The sequence below is a fragment of the Rhynchophorus ferrugineus genome, unplaced genomic scaffold (assembly GCF_030347505.1).
Source record: "Rhynchophorus ferrugineus isolate W39M unplaced genomic scaffold, kcgeb_rfMv2 rfM9, whole genome shotgun sequence".
Lineage (NCBI taxonomy): Eukaryota > Metazoa > Arthropoda > Insecta > Coleoptera > Curculionidae > Rhynchophorus > Rhynchophorus ferrugineus.
In genome coordinates this window covers 39071267-39096145 of record NW_027472588.1, presented here as the reverse complement: position 1 = coordinate 39096145, position 24879 = coordinate 39071267, and the positions used below count along the sequence as shown (strand labels likewise).

The 24879-nt window shown below is 32.0% G+C and overlaps 1 protein-coding gene across 7 annotated transcripts in view; it reads left to right on the top strand.

The window, feature by feature from the left end:
• Positions 1-24879, top strand: part of LOC143202929 (uncharacterized) — a 136968-nt gene that overhangs the window by 98983 nt on the left and 13106 nt on the right. For 2 of the 7 annotated variants that reach the window (XM_076414925.1, XM_076414923.1), the window contains exon 1: positions 14215-14387. The exons of the other annotated variants lie outside the window; for them this stretch is intronic. In XM_076414925.1, coding sequence (XP_076271040.1) covers positions 14230-14387 — 158 coding nt within the window. In that variant the 5' untranslated portion in view covers positions 14215-14229. Of the gene's footprint in view, positions 1-14214; positions 14388-24879 lie in introns of those variants that run through there. 7 annotated transcript variants of the gene reach the window in all.

Genomic DNA, 24879 nt, shown 5'->3' with positions numbered 1-24879 from the left:
CTTAACAAAAGCTACAAATATTTTACCGAATATTTTGCTGTTTATTTTATGTTAAATTCAATAAATTTCAATATTTTTATACTATCCATAGTGACAAATTACCAATAATGCTCATTTTGTTAGGCTTTATAATAAATATGACATTCTATCCATTTATTTGATTTGATATAATCGAACTAATCGATTATTTTGCAGTGTGATAACGTAATATATTATGGCTTTTAGATTAACAGTAAAATTAAGGCAGAGTAATATAAAAATTTTGAGATATAATCGGTCAAGGAAAACTTATTTTGGTTCTTATTCCCTTGTAGAGCCCATATCATATAATATATGACAACAACAATCTTATTTTGTTGTGTTAAAGGTTATTGGAAAGGTTGGTTTTAAAGAAAAAAAAGATAAAGAAAGTATTTCTGTTCATTAAAATTCAGTATAAAATAATTGTAGCGCATCAGTTCAATCAGTTCAATCTATTTCGATGATACAACTTTTTAGGTAAAAATTGGGCCTCTTTCGATAGTCGCTGGTTCGAATCCCACCACAGGGCATCGATTTATTTTGTTTTTGTGATTGTCCATGAACAATATTTTCTAAGGTGATCGCCAAGCAATTTCTAAAAAGAATGTTAAAATATGACAATAATCTCAGCTGAGATAAAGATGGAAAGATGGATATACTAAAACGGATTTACCATTTACTATTATTATTATCATACATATATAAATATTTTGGATGTTTATTTGTATATTAATATCTAGTTTATGTTTTTTAAAGTCAATATTATTTTTAGGTATATTTTTTGTTTGAACTTCTTGTTTAAAAGAGTTATGATGAAATCTGTCTAGGAAAAAATTATAACTTTTAGTACATTATTACCAAATACGTGAAACATTATTTTGTCAAACACAAGGCATCGTCCTTGTTAATACCAAAAAGGATTTTTCTGTTTGTTATTTTGGGTCATATCCTAGATTCAACACCTGATAAAAAAGGTCTGCGTTGTAGTTTGGTCAAAGACATTGGAAGGCTGTTTACTACCTACATCATTCCGTACGACATCATTCACTCTATATCAAAGGACTGTTTTATTTAATTTGTTGATTTTGTTTTTTAAATGTCATTACATTTTAAAGGTATTTGTTGCCATATATGTTTTCCTGTACATGTTTTTACTTCAAATAATATAAATTTATATTGTTCGTTTTGTCTAGATTTATATTTTATATTTACTTACTACCAAAATCTTGTTAAAAAATTTACTTTGCCTTAACTTGCCTTATTGAAATTACTGAAGGATAAGTTATCTTCAGGATAAAGTATCATTTTAACTTCTTGTGATATCATGGTGCTTGAAATGGTCCATAATACTTTCAGTCCTTACAAAACGGTCACCTAAACATTTATACCACCATTATCACCGCGTATAAAAGCTGATATTGTATATTTAGATTTAAGCATTTAGTTAATTGAGCGTATATGTTTGTTTCTTCTGGTTATAACTCCAATTCAGTTACTCTACTGTAATTTTTTACAGAGTTTGTTCGTTCTTCGTTCGACTGTTCAATTTGTACATCTCTTTGAATTTAGAAAATAAATAGTGTGTAGTGTATAAGATTTATTGGCCCATAACCAGGTTTTTGTAAGTCGAATAACTTCCGTGTTAAAAGTTTAGCTCTGCAGAGGTAATATTTAAAACAGTACCAAACTAGAGACATTAAATAAGGTGTTTTTAAGGGAATAGCCATTGAGTAGATACTGAGGCACGTTTCTTTATCTGTGAAATGTACAGTCCTTCTTGAAATATTACGGGGATTAGCAGGTCCGCTGATAATTTACATAGGACAGGTTTTTCAAATTGCCATTGCCAACACCTTTAATGAGTTTTCGTCTGCAAGCTAAGAGATATTTTTTGTTGCCATAATAAATTAGTACCAGTAATTAGGCATAGGACGACCTGTTCTCCACAACAGAACATTATTGGAATACAGAGTCTAATATAGAATTGTACAGAAACGGTTTCAGCTGGTTACAGATGTATCAGTTTCATTTATAGACTTTTATGGCATTTATTTATTGTCAGTCGTATAAACCGATAAAAATAGAATCAAGTTTGTGCTACTGTATGTTACATGATTTAGTGGCGGGTTGTTTCAGTATAAAAAAAATTAATAAAAGTCATGTAAATTCTCGATAATAATATAGCGAATGACATTTGATATTATGATGGGAATTCATTTTATATGATAATCATGGAAATATGTTTAAAAATAGTTAGACAACTATAATGGAATATAAGCTTGGTTTTCGGTACATCTCCATTATGTTTCCTTGTGTTCCAAATCACGTATAAAATTACTTTCTTGTTGGTTTTGCTGGTTCAATCACCAACTTGTACGTACAAAACACGCAAATTTTGTTATATAACATATTTCGTTGTTATTTGTTCGTTTATTTGGTTTGAACGAAATATAAGTATTGTAACGAATTCCTATTACACTTTTAATTATAATGTCTCTTTTAATGTAGAGTTTCTAAAAATACACAAGATTTAAATTTAGGTTTAATTTTTTTGCTCCAATAATGGGTTTTCAAGCATTTCAAGTTAATTGTTGTGGTAGAATGGCAAGTTATCGTCTAAATGTTTCATGACAATTGCTTGTTGTTTGTCAGTCGACATTTGTCAACTGGCAGTGGAGAATATCGTATAAGTTTTGAAATAACAGTTGCTACTGTTAACCTAGCCATATATGCTTTGTAATATCCCTAAGGAACGAACTGGTGTTTCATCATTTAATGGTGCTAGCCGGAACAATTAGCTCTGTAAAATTAGAAAACAGTTAGAATTGTCCGATATAAAAAAAAACAATTTATAATCCAAATTCAGTAATTTTGTGATATCAATTGTTTTCATATTTTCAAAGCTCAACGCTTTCAGAACATGTCCTTAGGGGGATTTTTCAAAATTGAAATTATTTTCAAAGATGTAACTATTTTAGTGACGCGTCATCTAAGAACGAAATTTTAAATGCTTTTTTCTCTAAACAACTTTTTTCGAGACGGTTCACTTGATTCACCAATTTACTTAAAATTTGGCGTGAGCCTTCGCTATGTATTCTTCTGTCATATCAATGTAAAGATTCTTATATAAAAAAATAGGAAATATGAAGAAAAAGTTTTTTAAATAACTGCAATTTTGCGAAGAGAAGGTGGTTTGACTTCACAACGCGTTCAGACACACTGCATCGGTATGAACATTTTAGAGGTTCGTATTTTTAGATAGTCAGAAGTCATCACCAACGAAACAAATTTTCCTGAATTTTTCAATTACCCTCTTCACAGTATTCCAAGTATTTTGTACGAAATTGGACATTTTATTGTGTTCAAACAGTAACAACTTATTTTCTCGTATAGTGCTTCATGTTTTCTAACCCTAAATTGCGAGTTGTCAAATTGATTTTTTTTTCGGGAGTCCCCAACACTTCAGTACGCAAATGGCGGCGAATTGACATCATTCGTAAATCCTGGGAGACCCTCTATAAACAATCTGGAGATATTTTATTAGTATTGATTAATATTGTTTTAATTCAATGCCTTTTTTAGATTGTTATTTTACAGGAACATTGGTAGGACGAGGAATATTTGTAATAGTGATGATTTTAATAGTTATCTATGGTTCTAATAACCTTTAAAAAGCCTTAAAAAGTTACCTGAAAAATTGTATAAAGTTGTACCTAAAACAGACAACTTCTAGTATCACACCTAATATAATTATTCACAATGAAACTTAATTTTCAAAACTCATCTTAATCTCATGGGTTTTTCTTATTTTTTCTTCATATCTCGTTGCGAATCTCTTGATATCTTCTATGACGTTTGGAATCGGAAGGTCCCGGTGTAAATAGTTGTTCCTATGTCTATACAGAGTTATTGTACATACGTCATCTAAATTTGTGACGTCAAAACGTCGCAATGTTGCCGTATCAACTATGAGTTCAGTTTGGCTATGACATTCAAACAAAATTCTAATCTAAATAAAATAATTGAACAAAAATGTTATCAATCATATATAATTTATTTTAACAGTATAGTACATCTAAAAACTACAGTTAATTATACAGCCACAATAGTTTATAGGTTAGAGTTATAACATCTTATCACTCTATTGCTTTCAAAAATTTTGCATACGTCTGCCAACCGGACGGACAATCAAACAGCATTGTGTTTCTTTTTAACTAGAATAATCGATTTATTTGTTATAAGTGCATTCAACGTGTATTGATTTATTGTTGTTGACTTATAATTCTGCATGTCTGGGTCCATTTATTTATACTATTACTCGCGTGTTATAGTTTTCTGGTTACTTATTCGTTATTGTTAATAACAAGTAGGTAATTGAATGATGATACTTCAATGGCTTCAATGAATTAATGTTACAGGAGACGAGATATATTTGGTTAGAGGCCTCTTTTGTCTCTCTTTAACTTTAATCCAACATGTTTGACAATTATTTGTATCTTCAAACCTTGATCCGAGTAAATAAATAAATAATCTCCTTATTAAAAAGTATATGCTTTATATTAATGAATTATTCTTTGTTAAATTAAGTCTGTTTACCAAATAATATTTATTTTAATAAGTTTGGCGCTTCTTTGCCAACGCTATATATATTAAAACGTCTAATGTTTTTGTGAAGTTGATTTTTTCTCCGTTGATTGACGTGGAAAGATATTTTATATAGTTCTGTCACAGTTGATTATAATGGTTTTCTTTTGTGTGTGCATAATTGATGTTCGTGATATTTATTTAGTACTTTAGACAGTTTCAATTAAGACCATATTGGTAATGCTGTTTTTTTTTTATGTTAACATGTAAAAATTCGATATTTCATCCACGCCCACCGAGGAAGGCATAATTAAAGTGCCCGAACTCCGAGAGATGCTGTTACACGTCCAATACATCGTCTCTGACAAATTTCTTCTGAAATCTTTAGGTCCGTCAGATGGGTTCCCTTTTTTTCTGTGTGTTTATGTCGTGGTCTCGACCTCAACGTGGAACTGGTTAGAAAAATAATAGAGAACCGACCGTGTCTTCTTGGCATTCCACCCTCTCTTTACCGTAATGGCCATGGGTTCGTCCCAACTTCGAACAAAGGCCCTCATAGAAGGACCTACTGCTCTACCGTCTTTTTCCAACAAACGTCACGCAAATATTTATGGTTCTGTAGTCTGGTCGAGACGGGACCGGACATTTTGGGTTTTCGAATATGCTTAGGTACGTCAGTTTAGGAGATTCGGGATCGCGGTCAAGATGCCGATCCGTTCTGGTACGATTTGCGCGGCTTGAGTTCGACGGATGTGTACTAAAGTGTTCTGGTCCTAGTGATGATGGTTAGTTTCTGTTTAAAACTAGTGTTACTATGCTTATGTCGGTTGAGAAATGGCCGATTTGTTGAAAAAAAATTAAATTATGATACAGACTCACTGATTCTGCGGTGGAACTTTTCTTTTACATAAAATTTTACGAATTCTGCGTTATGAATGTAGCGAAATTTTTCTCTTAAATTTTGTGATAGTTTTTTGTTGCAATAATGATTTTTCAAGAGAATGCTAAATTATTGTCCAAATGTTTCATGGCGATTGTTTTATTGCTTGTTTGTTCTGCTCAGTCGACATTTGTCAACTTTCAGGGGAGAATATTGCATAAACATTATTAGTATTGAATATATTTTGTATATTTTATTAACATAGTCATAGAGTCATTGAGTTTTTAGTATACTGAGCACTTCACACCTACTTTTTATTCTTTTCTGTTAGATATTATAAGATTTCATGAAATATTAACTTAGCCATCTTTGTTTTACAACATTCCTAAGGAACGAACTAATGTTTCATCATTTAATGTAGCTAACCAGAAAAATTATCTCTGTAAAATTAGTGTTCCTATATATATGTTGGTTTAAAACTGATTGATATGTTTAAAAATAAAATTATCATAGTAATTCAATAATTTCGTGGTTATCAAACTTTTCTTTTACATAAAGATATACGATTTCTGCGTTATAAACTCTATTCAAATTCTTCTCTTACGTTTTATGATATTTTTTTATTCCAATGATAATTTTTGAAGCCTTTCAAGTTAATTGTTGTAGTAGCATGGCAACTTATTGTGTAAATGTTTCATGACAATTGTTTTATTGTTTGTTTCTTTTGGTCAGTCGACATTTGTCAACTTTCAGTGGAGAATATTGTATAAATATTAAAATAATAGTTGCTATTCAAGCACTGATTATATTTTGTCTATTTTATTAAGATAAGTCATTGATTGTTTATGATATTGCTGTTTACTCTTGTTTTTTATTGTATTGAGTTAGATATTATAACATTGCATGAACTGTTAACCTACACATCTTTCTTTTACAATATTCCTAGGGAACGAACTGGTGTTTCATCATTTAGTGGTGCTAACCAAAATAGTTAGCTCTGTAAAATTAGTGTTCGTATATGTCTGTTGGTTTAAAACTGGTTGGTTGCAAAAAAATCAAATTATGATGCAAATTCTGTGATTCTGTGGTGGTCACCTAATTCTTTTACATAAATATAGTTCGGCAACTAATGGTTTGAGTGGTTCTTTGAGTAGTTTGAGTTTTGTAGAAAATACATTATGGCAATTGGTTTATGTCATCTTGCAGTACAAAATATTCTATAAATATTGGAATAAGAGTTGATAATCGAGCATTATCTATATACATTTTATAAAAATCAGTAGTTTTTTATAACATTCAGTTCTTAAGGATAATCCTGTAATGAGTCGTTGTTTTTTGTATTTGTTTATTGTGTTCTGTTACCAACAAATACAATTTTCCTAAGAAGCCAACTGGCGACTCACGATTTATTTGTGTTTGCTATACCAACTAATTCTGCATATTCAGAATGCAAGTTTTTATGCTCGTTCATTTCAAAGTGTTTATGTTTTGTGCAATTGTTTATGTTTGTGGTGTTGTCTTGAAACCTGTAAGATAATTTTTATCGTTATTAACTAATCGTTCTTCATTTTTTCCTACTTGCATAATTATTGAGTTTTATTTTGCCTTAATGTTATATAGGGGAGACCAAAACATCTACAAAATTCGTCAATTACTATGTGTTATATTTTGTAAGTGCAATAGTTAAAATCAGTCCAGCAATTTAAAATGAAACATTTATTAGGACGACCCAAGTGATTCATTAACTCTTTTCCATATGTGTTTGTTTTGTATAATTCTTCAACAGACTCTGGGTTAGTGTTGTCAGTTTCCTTACTAAGTTATTCCCACAAGAAAAAATCCTATTATAGATTCACTGGGTATGTAACATGTTCTGCATTATTGCTACTCCATATTTTTGGTTCATATCTATTTATCTATCAGCACCAATTAGGCGTTATTCTAAAGGAGTTTATTTTATTTTTCTGTTAAACTTCTTATTTATTTTTTAATAATTATAATCCATCAAACAGAAATAATCTCTTTCGATTCAACAATCTTTGGAACATTCTTAATTTTGTTAGGTAGGCTTTTTTGAGGGTAGTTTGCTGTTTGTTGAGACCTGATGTATAGGGTTTTCTGTTATATATATCATAATTGTTGTATTAGATCCACTTTTCATCGCCAGTTACACTACGCCGTGGAAAACTCTTCATTTTTGTCTGGGAACCAATGAAATCGCAATTTTGAAACAGTTCGAAAGCTAGCCATTGTCCCTCCCTCCTTGTATCTTTCTCATCGCATCCGAGAATAGTTTTGTCTTAAATTTGTTGTCTGAAATTTCTTTGAAAGTTTGGGCTGGGTTTTTGTCTAATACAACTTGCAATTCACTTTTTTTAGTCCTCAAAATTGTTCTTTGTAATTCGCATCAAAAAAGTTTTCGATGGGCTTCTGAAGCATATTTCTTGAAACCGGCCAATAAATGTAATGATTATTAAAAATCTCCAGGATACACTGAATAACTGAATTACGCTAGATGGAAAAACGTTATTTTATGTAGGGAAATGTAAAAAGTATTGAATTTTACAGTTTCTATTGATATTTCGCATTTTTATGCAAACACCTTGTAGTAATACAAATAATTCTTTTACTAAGATGTTATTTTGTCTTCAGTGTATCACATTACGCCTTTTCGATTTCATAGAATTCATGACTCATGATTTATACATGTTATGGTCAGCATTTGTTTTTGATTATGCAATTTTTTAAGTTTTAAAACTTGAGCTTGAAGTTTTGGTAGCGTATCTATTGCACAAATATTCGCGTAATTATCGAAATATAATAATTTTATATTTTGTCGGAAGTTTATAGTTTCTGATGTAAAACCCCCGGATAACAGTAAAGCTGAATTTTTTGCAATTAGTGGAGGTTATTACGTACGAAAGAGTAGAAACCGAAAAGTGTCATCACGAAACGCATGTAAAAAATAATATGCCGGCATTATATCAGTTTTATCGATCTTGTACACGTAACAAGAACGCCGTCTTTTTTTCTCCTTATGTAGCACAAATAATTACGGTGCATCCAGCAATATTTTTCGTCGGATGGTCCGTGATAGGAATGAGAGATCATCGCGCATTTTTTGGGAACGATGATGCTGCGAGGTTTCTCGTTAACAACCGGCGTAACTCATAAGATTAATGTCCCGAAAAGAACTACATTTATAATTTTTTTATTATTGATTTGTTTAACTTAGAATTTGTCTCTACAGTGACTTAAAATTAGATACTTATCTAGGAAGACCCATTGGCCCTTATTTAGTACAACTACACAAGATCATACAGTTTGGTTCTCTTTGAAGCACTTGGGTATTAACATGAGAGTGGCGTTTTTCCTCATGGTTTGTTGCGATTATTTTAATTTCTTCTATGACTCTCTTCTGTTCTAAGTCGTAAGTAATTGTTTCTATATTATTTGGTACATCTAGAGTACTTATCATGACTCTTTTTAGAATTCTTGTTTTATGTTAATGTTCCTTCTCGCAGGACATCCCCATTACTGAATTCATAGTTTCAATGGCTTTTTATTGAACCTACAGTATCAAATGGTGTCATTATTGATAATGTGAGGGTTACCTTTTATATTTTTCAAGTACCATCCATAAATATCAATATATTTTTACACGTTTTGAACTCATTTACGGAGTACTTTTCCACGTCAATCGAGCCAACTCCAAAACGTGCAGGTTGAATGCAACAACGTACAAAATAACCACTCAAAACTATGCAGAATTTAATTCCATTTTACGAGATATGATTTTTTAAAGGTAAAGGGTAATTATATAACACCACAAAAATCATTCTTTTGCTAAAATAGTCTAGGTAATAAATATTCGTCGTTGAATTGTAACGGGATAGTTACATTAAAGACGTCTTCTTATTAACTTATATTATTAGTTTTAAAGGATTTATTAAAGTATTGATTGATATTGTTTTAATTTAATGACTTTTTAGATTGTTATTTTACAGGAACATTGGTATTGGTAATAGTGATGATTTTAATAGTTATCTATGGTTCTAGTAACCTTTAAAAAGCCTTAAAAAGTTACCTGAAAAATTGTATGATGTTGTACCTAAAACCAGACAACTTCTAGTATCACACCGAATATAATTATTCACAATGAAACTTAATTTTCAAAACTCATCTCAATCTCATTGGGTTTTTCTTATTTTTTCTTCATATCTCGTTGCGAATCTCTTGATATCTTCTATGACGTTTGGAATCGGAAGGTCCCGGTGTAAGTAGTTGCTCCTATGTCTATACAAAGTTATTGTACATACGTCATCTAAATTTGTGACGTCAAAATGTCGCAATGTTGCCGTATCAACTATGAATTCAGTTTGGCTATGACATTCACACAAAATTCTAATCTAAATAAAATAATTGAACAAAAATGTTATCAATCATATATAATTTATTTTAACATTATAGTACATGTAAAAACTGCAGTTAATTATACAGCCACAATAGTTTATAGGTTAGGGTTATAACCTCTTATCACTATTGCTTTCAAAAATTTTACATACGTCTGCCAACCGGACGACTTTGACAGGCTCATTCGTTTACGCGTTCGAACTAATCAAACAGCATTGTGTCTCTTTTTAACTAGAATAATCGATTTATTTGTTATAAGTGCATTCAACGTGTACTGATTTATTGTTGTTGACTTATAATTCTTCATGTCTGGGTCCATTTATTTATACTATTACTCGCGTGTTATAGTTTTGTGGTTACTTATTCGTTATTGTTAATAACAAGTAAGTAATTGAATGATGATACTTCAATGGCTTCAATGAATTAATGTTACAGGAGACGAGATATATTTGGTTAGAGGCCTCTTTTGTCTTCCTTTAACTTTAATCCAACATGTTTGACAATTATTTGTATCTTCAAACCTTGATCCGAGTAAATAAATAAATAATCTCCTTATTAAAAAGTATATGCTTTTTATTAATGAATTATTCTTTGTTAAATTAAGTCTGTTTACCAAATAATATTTATTTTAATAAGTTTGGCGCTTCTTTGCCAACGCTATAGATATTAAAACGTCTAATGTTTTTGTGAAGTTGATTTTTTTCCCGTTGATTGACGTGGAAAGGTATTTTATATAGTTCTGTCACAGTTGATTATAATAGTTTTCTTTTGTGTGTGCATAATTGATGTTCGTGATATTTATTTAGTACTTTAGACAGTTTCAATTAAGACCATATTGGTAATGCTGTTTTTTCTATGTTAATATGTAAAAATTCGATATTTCATCCACGCCCACCGAGGGAGGCATAATTAAAGTGCCCGAACTCCGAAAGATGCTGTTACACGTCCAATACATCGTCTCTGATAAATTTGTTCTGAAATCTTTAGGTCCGTCAGATAGGTTCCCTTTTTTGCTAAAATAGTCTAGGTAATAAATATTCGTCGTTGAATTGTAGCGGGATAGTTACATTAAAGACGTCTTCTTATTAACTTATATTATTAGTTTTAAAGGATTTATTTAAGATAATTTGAAACTTTATCGTGGAAAATCTGTACAATGTATTTTATTCAAAATATTGTCCATCGATAGTGGATTCCATTTTGAATAAGACCCATATTTTGGTATCTTCATAAGAAGTGAAGCGCTGCCCAGACAGGTCGCGTTTCATATGTAGTGATCAGAAGGAGTAAGATCTGGAGAATACGGTGGATGGGATAATACTTTCCGTTTTAATGTTGCAAAGTAGGTTTTTACCGGTTTTGCAACAAGTGGTCGAGCGTTGTCATGCTGAAGAGTAACATTGTTGTATCTTGGCTCACATTTGGCCCTTTTTTCTCGTCATACTTGATTCAAATGCATTAATTGTGGTCGATAGCGGTTTTGGTTTGATCCAGTAATGCTTTCAGATCAACGTCTTCAATTTTCCCTCTTCTTCGGTTGCAAAATCACCACTTTTAAAACGTAGAAATCAATATTTTCATGTTGAAATCGATGGAGCATTATTGCCATAACGTTCACACAGCGTTCGATGATCTTCAGGCGCCTTTTTCTTTAAACTGACGTAAGACTTCCGGCAAATGCGATTTACTCGCTAAAAATTCAGAAATTTCCAACGCCCCGAACATTTTTTCACGCTTAGTCGAAATGACCTACTCAAAAGTTGATCCTGTCAGTGGGACTTCCACATGAACTAGGTTACAAATGTACCCGATGGGATTTAATATCCAGTAACACCATCTTTTATAATTGGTTTAAAATTAATTTATATGCCTGATAAATATTGTTAATTTTGTTATTCTTATCATTTTCACGCCGTGATTTTATCTGAATCAGATTTCTGTATAATGTATTTCCATACAAAGCAAGAATTTTCTATCAGATTCACTATCTGACTCATTCCCATTGCGTGAGCGATTATAGATTGGTCTCTCGGTTTGCCCGAAGTTGTTCAGGAAGTTTTATTCTGGTAGAACACGAATTTTGATCATTATCGTTCATATTAGAACAATCCAATCCAAGTTGCCTGCGTAAAGAAATGATATTGTCGGTATGCATTGAACTTTATATATTATTTGTTGTTATATAATTCACGTGATAGTGATGGTATATTTTAGGTTAGTTGTTTAGATTTTTACTTAGACATTTGACATAGTTACAATTATATACCTGAATTTAAGCGGTATGAATTCGTTTCAACCCTTCAATAAAATACCAGTGACTTCCCATAAGTTGCTTTATGAAATGACAAAGAGTCCCATCTTGTTGGACAGGGATATATTAACTGATATCCAAGAGAGTCTTTTATGAGGCTGAATGACGATTTATGATATATAGTCTGTTCAAAACAACAGAGAGCCCACATGATCTGAATCAAACATCGCAATGTTGCTGCATCAATTCTGATCAACTAATTCTAATCTAAATGAAATAATGAAACAAAAATGTTATCAGTTTTTTTATTTAGTGGTATCCCCCGAAGGCCTAATCCACCTAATTAACAACTGTGTATCTGAGTAATGTCTTTTACTTTCATTAGAGAGCATATTTACCTATTAAGCTTAGTTCTTGTTTGCTTCGATGCAACGTTTCCTTGTAAAGTTATTTTGATATTACTATATTTCTCCTTAGTTTGTTCTGTTACTACCTATATACATCTTTCTGGATAAAACTAAATTTACTCATTACATTCTCCTTAATGCATTTGCTATATCTGCAATAGAGTTTAGTATTCTTTCACACTCTATAATACAATTTCCTACAGTTAAAGTATATTAATTATATACTGACCTTTAGTCGTTTCCGCTTTCATCACGAAGTCTTGTAATTGAATCATAAATCATGAATCATACTCATGTAAATAATTAATCTGATCAAGCTCATTCAAAACAAAAAATAGGTGTTATTGTCAACAATGCTTCTTTCCATACGTCCAGACAGTTCTAGTTGGGTCTTCTCGACCTGAATATCTATTGTAATAACTCTTTGCAATAACCATATCAACTCTTTAATTAAATATGCAGTGATAGGGAGGAAGACGTTATACTCTGTGTATGTATCTTTTCTCAGGCTTATTTCAAAAAAAGTACATTACATGAAATACAATTAAATATTTTATTTATATTTATCAAGATTTAGAGGAAAACACTAATTCTGCATTAGGAATGAAACCATTTCTGTTTCCAGTATGACGAACTATATGTCTACAATGAATTATTAATAAATGCTATAACTAACAAAACCTAATCGATAGTTATTCCAATGTTTACCTTTTTCCATCAACTTTTGTTGTCGTTAGACTATATTTATTATCATTTTGCCATGAGTGATCCTACGTACTATTCTGAAATATCTATATCTCATCTAAATATACAAATTGATATAGTAATTCTTCCTGGATTTTGTTATGTCTTTAAAAATTGTATTTAAAAAATAATGTCTGGAAGTTCCATTAAAACCCTTCGTAGATTTTCTTTACATTACTTAAATCCTATTTACCCAACAATGTATGAAGGGATGTTCACACATCTTTCGGCTTTTTATGAATACTTTCCAGACAAACAATTTTTTCTGAAATAATTGTATTAAATTATATTTCGATTGACAACTTGCTGTTTTTATACATTTCGTTGTCGGTTTATAACCCGTGATTATAATATTTTGAAGAATTATGCAGACGTTTGACACTTTTGTAGGCTCATTCTGTTACATCTTCCAACTTGTCAAACAGCTTTTTATGACTTTTTAAACAGAATAAAATGAGAAGGAAAATATTATCTGGCTGTAACACGAATGTACTTTCTTAAGACACTGTAACTTTCGACAGGCATGGATGACGTGCGTCACTACTGTTTTGAATAGACTATATTTATGTTCAAATGTATTTTGTTGGGTATTGGTAATATAAAATTTACAAATTACATTTTTTAGAAGTAATGTTTGTAGTACATTTATTTCCTTAAGAATAATATATTTAACTATATATCTTTATAGTAACATTGAAATTCCATAATATTATTGGACCAATTCAAGTAGTACTATTTGATGTTTTCGAAGGTCCAGTACACCGAAGGTACACTGTAAAATGTGCAATAAAACTGTAAAAATTAGTACGCAAGGGACCCCGAAAACAACTACCTGCGGACTCAGTACAACTCCGAATGTCGTACAGGAAATAATAGTGAAAGTGGTGGACTGACATACACATTTGTGAGTGATTTTTCGTTGTTTGAACATGATAATGCGACTAGAACAGCCTAGAGGATTGTTTCGTGTCCGTTACAGACGACCCTTTAATGTTACGACGATAAGGGAGTACTACAATTCGAAAGAAAAGTTAAAAAGGGTCAATATTTTGAAAAGGACCCGTAAGCTCTTTCACCATGATGATCGGTATGTGGGCTATATTTTCGTTTTGTTTTTTGATTATTGTACTTTAGTGTGCCTGTTTTGTTATGTAGTAGGATTATTCCCGTTTTTTTTGTAGTACTTTAAGTTCTCCATGTTATTTCCGGTTTTTCTGTTTCTGTATTGTTATTATAATGTACGTTCAACGATTATTTGTAAAAGCTTTATTTAATATTCGTATTAAATAATTAAAAATATAATTCTAAATAAATTTTACTTTAGCGTGCTTTTCACCATTTTTTTATTAGAATGTTATTTCCGTTCTATTTTTTAATTTTCTGTGTTATTTGTTTAGTTCATTCAGCAAATATTTGTAAAATGCTTTAATATTCGTATTCGGAATTTCAAATGAAATAGATTAAAAGTTGAGTTAGAAAAAATTAAAAATGTATTATAAATTTTAACGGTGTCGAATCAGACGATATTGGGGACCAACTCACCCCTTCGAGAGATAACCACACCCTCAAATCGTTCGATAGAGGCTGGGAAAGTAACACGTCCGACATAGGCTGTTAACTTCGACCCGCCCTTATTGGAAAAACCCATATATTCGAAAACTATTGGGTATTGCCCAGTTTAGACAATCAAAATAGTCATTGGTTTAAAACGCTAACCTGAAAAGACATTTGAGTAAATACAGTGAATAAACCGGTACCAGGCTTACCTTTTTCTCCATTTTTTGAGTGTTTTTGTTAATAGTTGTGATATAAAATATGTTTTCTTTTGATAAAGAAATAATCTTTTATAATACTTTTACAATACTAATATTGCTGTAATAAACTTTAATGCTCAAAGAGTATTTCGGCTATTATAACTATTATTTTATGGTTTAATTGTTATTTTAATAATGTTTAGAGGGATGTATAGCAAGTAATATTTCTTTGGTCCGAGAAAAGAGGAAACGGACCTAAAATTTAACGTGGGCTCCGAACCACGGTCTTCAGCATAAGCCTACCGACTGGCGAGTGACCAACTTTATTAGAAATCATCCCAGAAGACATCCGGTCTTATCCAACCCGGTTAATGACGTGACGGGGATGATTTCCCTTGTCGGATTTTATATTCTCGCCTAGGACAATCACAAACATAAATTTACGACCATGCCCCAGCAGGATTCGAACCCGCGGCTATCGCAACAGTAGGAGGACCGTCCTATCGCCTTTACCACTGCGCCACCAAGCCGGCTAAAACTATTTGTAAACTCAGCTAGACCAAACAAAATTTTATTTTTATTATCTAACCTATTTTTATGACGTTATGAAACTTACAATGTAAATTTACTTTAGAGGCCTCAATTATTTTATATATATATTTTGCTACAGAGTTCCGAGAGATATATTGACAATGACCCACCTTCATCATAGCGCATCTAAATGATTTTTTTAAAAATTACATCTTAATCAGATGTAATGCTTAGTACAATTTATTACTATTATTGTGTTGTACTTAAAGCAAAACAATAATTGGGATAAATACATACAATGTATGTATGTATTTTCCAATTTCCAAAGTTAAAACAAGATTAAACACTTATACGAGGGTCACTATTTATATTTCGGGAATAAGAAAAAAAACAAATAGTTAAGCTGCGAATATATTTTTATTGTTAATATATAAATATATAAATAATTGGGTGGATGCGCCTACATGCAACGTCCTCATGTATATATGGTTACATAAGTCGATATTAAAGTAGTTTCCTGTAAATTATAATGAACGCTACGGCGCATGTTCGTGTTAAAGGCATCCGGACTGGAGGAAGATCCCGCCATCTTGATGCATTCTGCGTTGGGTTTTGACTGAGTTGTTTGTAGAAATAAATAGAGAGCGATCCAGTGTTTTAATTGCCCAAACACCTTCATCAAATCGGTGCTAACAAGACGCTTAAATCAATTTTCAAAGCATTTATTCCATTCCGAACGAGGTATCTTCAAAACGTGATGTTTGAACGCTTCAATAACTTCTTGGGGCGATGAAAATCGTTGACCACGCAGTTTATTCTTCACGGATGGGACCAAAAAGAAGTCATTGGGTGCCAAATCAGGGCTGTACGGCGGACGACCCATCAATTCGATGTTTTGAGTACTCATATAGTCTCTTGTTTGAGAGGATGTGTCAGAGCTCGCATTGTCATGATGAAGAATAATCCAGCGTCTCTTGTTTGTTTTTCTTATTTCATCGAGGACTTCTGGTAAACAAATGGTTATGTGCCAATCTGAATTTACTGTTCTACGATCCTCTAGAGGCATTGATGCAATATGACCAGTTTTCCCGAAGAACCAGGCCACTCTTTAAAGTGCTTCGTGCGCGAACAAGTTTTGTTGGATTTGGTTCATCTTGGAACAGCCTTACAGTCGACTGCTGCTTACTTTCGGGCTCATACACTAAACCAGTGATACACGGTGGTTTTTTATGGAGCTTCATCGCCAAAACTCATATTAAGTTGATTGATGCACTCTTGTGATAATCCACGTCGAAAGTCGTAAAAAATCATCGCACGAAAATGTTCAAAACTCAGTTCCATTTTTTCCGAGACGAAACTTTTAACTAAATATAAAATAAACAAATAGCGTCCGTGCGACAAAATGTTCTGAGAACGTATATGTCAAACTTTACGATGGAACTTATTATCTTATTTTCTGCATGTTGTCTGGTATCCGCGTTGCTTCTACATTATTGTGATTTAACGGACGAATTTTGTTTTGGTATCGTTGGAATATTATTTGGTTTAATGTTTTAGTGCAACCCCATAAGACCAAAGAGGCTTTATGATTGACTGGTAAACCAATCTCTGGAGAATACGGTGGATGAGGAAGCAATTCGAAGCCCAATTCATGGATTTTTGCCAACGTTTTCACTGACTTGTGACACAGTGCATTGTCTTGGTGAAGCAGCACTTTCTTTCTCTTCAAATGCGGCCGTTTTTTGCCGATTTCGTCCTACAAACGGTCCAATAAGACTATGTAATAGTCGTTGTTAATTTCATTCAATTTCAATTTACGGTCATTCAAAATCATTTTATGGATTTTTTTAATGTTTTCGTCAGTAACATCCTCTTTTGGTCGTCCACTGCGTTCACCGTCTTCGGTGCTCATTTCACCACGTCTCTAAAGTTAGCATACTAATCCTTGATGGTTGATTTTCCTGGGGCAGTATCCGAAAACTCGGCATCAAGCCAAGTTTTTGCTTCAACTGTATTTTCCCTTCAAAAAAGCAATATTTTATCAACACTGATATTGTGAAATTCCTTTTTATCCATTTTTTTTCACAATAACAAAAGTTACTTTACTCAAAATGCTATAATTTAAAAACTAATTTAATTTAATAGCGTCATCTATGTGTCGGGTCGGGGACTTTTCAATTGACCTGTTAGTGAAAGAACTTTCTTGTGGCAATATTGTATTTCTAGTTGAATTGATGTTTTAGTACAACCTTATATTTGAATTCCATTAAACTAAATGGGCTTTACTTTGAGCGATAAACTAATCTTTGTTTTTAGGTTAAGTTGAATGTATCTTCCGATTAACCAGTACAATTACGTGATTTTGAGTCTGCTTTGCTCTGCTTTTTATCTAACGTGATGTTTCCAATTTAAATATCACTGAATGTGGATATTTATGAAAAAATTATGACTGTAGCTTGAAAAATCGATTTGATGATTTAACCGTTTAATATATTAGCGTTTTACAATGAAGTGATTTGTAACTTCCCCAAATATAGTTCTAAAATTGTTCAGTAAACAAAATTTTTCAAATACAGTGTTGCCGCGATGTTCTGTTTTTCCTTGAAATTGATATTATTCTCACATCCGTTCTGGTAATCAGTTTATTTTTTCGTCAACGAAAATATTGCCTTGAACATTATGCAAGAGTTTCGACAGAACTCGTCACGACGAATACAAAACACCGCACTACCGCACACGCGTTAATTTCGAAGAAATGATCTCGTGTGTCACCTACATCATAAGGGGATAATCAAATTCGAAATTCCGATCACGGTTAGCGTACTGTGCGGGAAAACTTCTGCCGGGTCTTTTTGCCGTTCGCCGGGTGGGGGCGAAAGTCTGCAGGGTCGGGAGGGTATTGCGGGGGACAACGAAATGCAATTAGGCTGCTGTTCCTTGGGGAACGCGTTTCGGGGGGGTCCGATTCGTCTGTTGGGGCTGTGGATTTTTTCCCTCTCTTTTACGCAACACTACTTGCAGATAACGACGGTTCGGTGAGTTTCGGCCAGGCTCAGCAGGATTATTTCGGGTTTGAGATGATACGCTTTAGCTGGTTTATATTTGCGAATGATGTCAAGACTCATTTTCTATCAAGAAGTAGATGTTTGGCTTTTTTACTTTTGTGGAAATGCCATAGAGGAAAAAATGAAGTGATTTATAGAAAGCTCATATCAGTTATCAGAATTTGATTAGCCTAAATCTGTGTCTTTGCTATTGGTTGTTTATTTTATTATTATATTAGTATTTGAAGATTCTCCTTCTTATTAACTAATTTTCAAAGTCTATGAGAGTTACTATTTATATTTTGAGCCTTGTAATTTTTTTAAATTAAACTCTTAGAACTTCAACAATCTGCTCGTGAGCAATAGGTATTACATCTCACTCTGTGTCTATTAATCAGTTCATATGGTAGTTTGCGCTTGAACCTACGCACTTCACTGTCATCGCGCACATTTAACGGTTTGGCGAGTGCATTGGCATGCACTAAGACTTCGAATTACACTCGTTATGGGTTCTATAAGAGATATGGACGAAGGCTTGTAACAATTTATTTTGGAACCTCTGAGGGATAGATATGTTAGATTTAGATTTGTAGTACCCCACAGTTCAATACCATAGGTCCAAATGGACCTAAATATTGACTTATATAGCAAAACCTTGTTATCTAAGATACAACGCCCAATCAGCCAATACATTTGGTTTAGTGTAAGCCCAAACTGTTTGCGTTTTGTCATTATATGTTTTTTCCATGTTAAACGTCGATCAAAATGCATTCCCAGATATTTAACATTGTCTGCTTGCGGGAGTTCATAATTATTCATTGTTACTGGGGGACAAATTCTTCTACAAAGGGTAAATGTCACACGGGTAGATTTTGTCTCATTTGCTTTGATACACCATGTTTTCAACCCCAATTCGACTATGTTTAGATGAAGTTGGAGGTTTCTTCTCGCTGATACTAGATCTTCGTGTATTCTCCATGATTATCAACACGATTTGGCAGGCGCTTGAACCAATTTCGTTTTCGTAACCTACTTTTACTGCTCTGATTGCAGTACGTCTAAAACATGGGTTTTCAATGCATCAACGGCTTCTTCAGGTGTCGAAAAAATGTTAACCAAGCAATTTAATAATGGTATTATATTTGATGAAAATGGCTTGCTTTAGTTACTAGCTCAGAAATTTTAGAAACCCTACTATATATAGAATTATGGTTTTATCAGAAAATTGGCGAAAGTTCGCCGGTCAAAACATCATATATATCATTAATTAGTGTTTAAAATGTATGTAGAAAAAGTGAAATTACTTTTTCCACCATTTTATCGGTTATGGTAGAACATATCGTACTAATTATTTTAGTGAGTGAATGGATTTTTGACTATATTGCAGATGATACAGCAACTGCGTCAGGCCAAAATATTGCAATTTTTTTATATAACATCTTTATTAGATACGCTTAGTACAATCTTAATTTACAATTAATTTATTACTACTTTTCCTATGTACTTGTATCAATTAGCAAGCAAGACGAGTGCGAGAAAATACATCAGTATGTATTCCTCAATTATAAAATTATAATTATTAACTTATAGCTATAGTTTACACTAAATGTATACACTTTATATAAGTTCGTATGGTTTTGTTCGTTTCAATCTCCTGACATCCTGCGCGCTGAGCAGCAGTTGTATTGCTTCCACGTTAGTATGATTTAGTAATCTTCTTTCGTGTTTCAAGTCGAAATCCTGCACAACTTCGCAAATCCATTTGATCTCCAGGTCATCGCGCAGTTCTTCTTTGGTTACATAACCTTGTTTTGACAGCGTTGGATGACTAGTTGATTTGAATTTGTAATACAACCCCATATTTGCACCCCATAGGCCCAAATTTGCTTTATAATTATCTTATAAATCAACCTTTTTGATTTTAAATCAAGTTGAGAGTATCTTCCGACTAACCAGTGTACTTGTTTTATTTTGGTTCTAATGTGTTTTGCTTCTTGTATAACATGATGTTGTTAATAAGAAATTAAAGAAGAATTTAAAAGATAAATGAAATTCCCATATGCTGACCCAAAGCATCTTTTGTTTTATAATGTTCAGTTCTTTAAATATATGAGACACCGAGATATTTTGTGGATGCGTGGATTACTTGTTACTTATCTATTTTTGATACTTCCCATATTTCATCACATTTCTTATTGGTGTAATAATATTTATAATTGTTTATTCGAAGAATATTGTTTATTCCTGATAACCCTTTATCCTAATGTTTTAATGCTTTATTTATAAAAAAAAATAAAAGAATTTTGAAAGTTAGTAATTACCAAGACGTCATAATTACATGATATATAATACAGACTTTATATACAATAAATATAATTCGGATTTTATACAGATACATACACGGCACTCAACAGTAACTCATATAGAAACATGGAAAGTTAAGTCCAGCCTACATAAAATTCGAATAAGGATTAAAACCTACGTAGCATTTGCACTGAAATATGCTGACTACTAATTAGCTACCCAGTTTTTATTTAATGATTATATTTACATTATTTCAATATATAGACATATTTTTAAGCAAAATATATATTGTCAACCACTTAAAAAATCATAAGAAATATATTTAATATGATTTTTTTCAAATATATTTTAAAGTCTCCTTTTACCAACTATGGGTTTATCTCGACTGGACCTACAGTTTAACGTGGGCTCCGAACCACGGTCCTCAGCATTAAGCCGAGTGATCAACTTTAAAAATCATCCCGTCTTAACCAGCGTGGTTACTGGCGTGACTGTGGCGGATCATTTTCCTTGTCGGATTTTACACTCTTGCCTAGGACAACCACACATTTTAAACAATCAGAAACATAAATTTACGACCATGTCCCAGCAGCATTCGAACCCGCGGCTATTGCAACAGTAGAAGGACCGTCCTATCGCATATTAAAATGAATATCGTTACCATATTAAAATGAAAATATTACATCTTTAGCAAAAAATTAATATTCTTTAATATAAAACGAAAAAATCAAATTAATTAAATTAATATGGCTTTTTATTCTATTATTTTGTACTTGTATTTTTTAAAATAACATTTAGGTGTATAATGTAATCTTTGTTAGGTGGTAATTATTGCTCTTAAGCAAAAACTATTGATAGTGTCGCAGACTTTTATAAATAAATGATTTTATTTATCGTTTTCGGTCAACAGTGAGCAAACGCGGCACCAACTTTGAACAGAGCTTTCTCATAGTCAAATGCTCATGAAATATAAAACCAAAATATTCTTTTGATAGCTTGACCATGTTAACTAACTCACGGAACTTCAATTTTCGATCATTCAAAACGATTCTGTTAATTTTTTTGATGTTTTCTAATATTACCACCTCATCGGTGTCTCTACGACCATATTTGAACTCGGCAAACCAACGTTTTATTGTTGTTTCTGACGGAGCGGAGTCCTTATAATACTTTTCAAGCAACTGCTTCGCTTGAAAGGTGTTTTTTCCCATCAAGAAGCAGTGTAAAATTAAAACACGAAATTTGTTTTTGATCCATTGTTTCAAAAATAGTGTCACTCTTAATACAATAACTTACAAACTTATGAGTAGAATGTCATAAAATTTGAATAGCTTACTTTTGAAGGCTAGTACTAAATGCGGTGAATGCAATAAAACTAGCGCCATCTATGTGTTAATGTTTTAACTCCGGTTCAAATGTTAAACAATTTTTTCTATTGTGACAAGAATCAAAAATCACAGGGAACTATACCTGGCCAATAATCATGACATTCAAATTCTGTTATTTTAATGATGATCTGTTGAGTTTTTCAATTTTTTTTTGTTCCATCGGTTTATGCTACGTTCTTATCAAGATGAATTGATTTTTTACTCCTATTTGGTTAGCATTTTTTAATTTTATTCAGTTTCTGTTTAATATTTATGCATTAAAGTTTCTTGATACTTTTTCTGGACAAATAAAATATTCAAATCAAAATGGGTATTTGCCGCTAAACTGCCTGCACGAGTAAAAAGGGGAAACTTTCCGAATAAAAGGGAAACGCGCCGATATTTATGGCTTTAATTTTGCTAATTTTTCCGAAAAGTTTCAAGACGTCCTGAAGGGAAAGGGGAAGGGGGCGGGTGGAAGATTTACGAAGTCTTTGTGCCGGCATGATTTGTTTGGTCTTTTGTGAAACCCAAATCTTCTGTTATTGTAGGGCTGAGGCACGTATTGTGATCGAAAAATATGCCGAGACTCTTAAGTAAACGGCTTGAAACGAAATTCAACGAAGATGAAATCGGCTTAAAGAGTCTCCATATATATTGGAATTAAGTTCATTTTATTTTCTGTGGTATTATTTAAAAAGCAAAGGGTTAGCGAAAATAACAAGTACTAATCAATGATTTTTGCCGTTTTGATAGGCGACAACACTATTTTCGCGAAACCATAATAGACTTACTATAAAATGTTCGAGATTTTTGGCAGAAAAACTGAGCAAAATGGTTTTTACGAAGCTCCTTTCTCAGCTCTACATCATTAAAAGATTTATGCAGAGATCCGACCAGTGGTAGTCGAAAGGGGTAAGATATGGGTTATAAGTAGCGTTGGGAACTATCGACTGAAAACAGTCTAGAGTCAAAAAACTAGTCAAATGCAAAGTTCGACTGTTTATTCATTCGTGATGTCAGACGAAAATGTACGAATCCTTTCCTGTATAAACTGTGAGAGAGGAAAGGACGGAGATAATTGCTTGAAGCCGTTAATTTTATATATGCTTATATTTTCCAACGGTAGAGTAAGCGAGACGGAGATGTACATATTCCTTCACGTACTAACTTACTAAACAAATAATTACTGAATACTATTAATATGCAATTAATAATTTCATCTTAAAGGAACTAGAATTACTTTTATATTTGAATGTTCTGTGGTTCTGTAAAAAGGAATGGAATTTTTCTATGGAATGGAATAATACTCCACAAATGTTTTATCGTATTTTAATATATTAATTGGTATCTTTAATTAATATACTATAATAAATATAGACAATACAGAGAACATAAAGAAAACCTAAAAACTAAAGATGTACAATAACAATAAATACTAATCACATAAAAAAATAAAGTAAATGCTTTACTTGTTTTTGAACAGAAATATTTTTTAACAGAAATCCAGAGAGCAATCGATATATTACCTATTATTGTCATAAAAATAGTCAAAAGTATTTTACTATTGATCATTCACTATTTTACCCTATTACAATAACAATTTTGAAAAATATCGCTCCAAAATGCTGCTATATTAATATACAATATATTGTTATTCACAAGCAAACTATCAAAAAAGTCATAAAACTATATAGACATATATATTGCAATAAATCTATGTAAGCATAAATTGGGTACATAAATTTTTGTCAAGGTCGCGGTTATAACGACAGAGCCAGAACGTTAAAAATCAGCCAAAAGAAATTAATAGAACCAAAAATAGTAACTAAAAGTAGACAACTGAAACAGTCACTGCTAAGAACTAATAAAATCAGTCGAACCAAAAATAGCGACTGAAACAGTCGATAGTAAAAAGTAGTCATTTACTAAACAGTCGATAGTCTATTTCAGTCGATAGTTCCCAACACTAGTTATAAGCCACTCAGTTAGCTAGCTCAATAGCTAGCATCAGCTTCATTGCTTTTGAAGCTTCTCAGGTCTTTGATCGTGATCTTTTCCGTACATTGTTATCCTACACAAAAGTATAGACAACGTTGCCAGTTGTTAAAAATTATACGTATATTTGACGAATATAATATAAATCGAACAAATTATCGTGCCTTATAATATAAAAATGGAATAAGAAGAACCTTTTACGTCTTTGATTTTAAAATAATTTTAAAAAGAAAAAAGAGAAAATGAAACAATATGTAATTATTTATCAATATAAACACTACAATAGTAAAAGTTATAGTTCTTGCATTGTATTTGTATATTTGAAGAGTATAATGTATATCCTCGAATTCACAAGTCACAGCCTAAAATCTCACTTGAAAGTGGCAGTTTTTTTTTAAAACCCAGATGAAATATCATCAATTCCATGAGCCTTTTTTAGGATTGAGGTTATTGTCAATTTCAGTGGTAACTTCCATTGGGGAATTCAGGTTTACAGCTACATCGGACTGATGAATAGAATTTGTATCTGCGAATAATTCAAAATTTTCATCGTTGGGTCATCTTGATATTGAAATCTAATT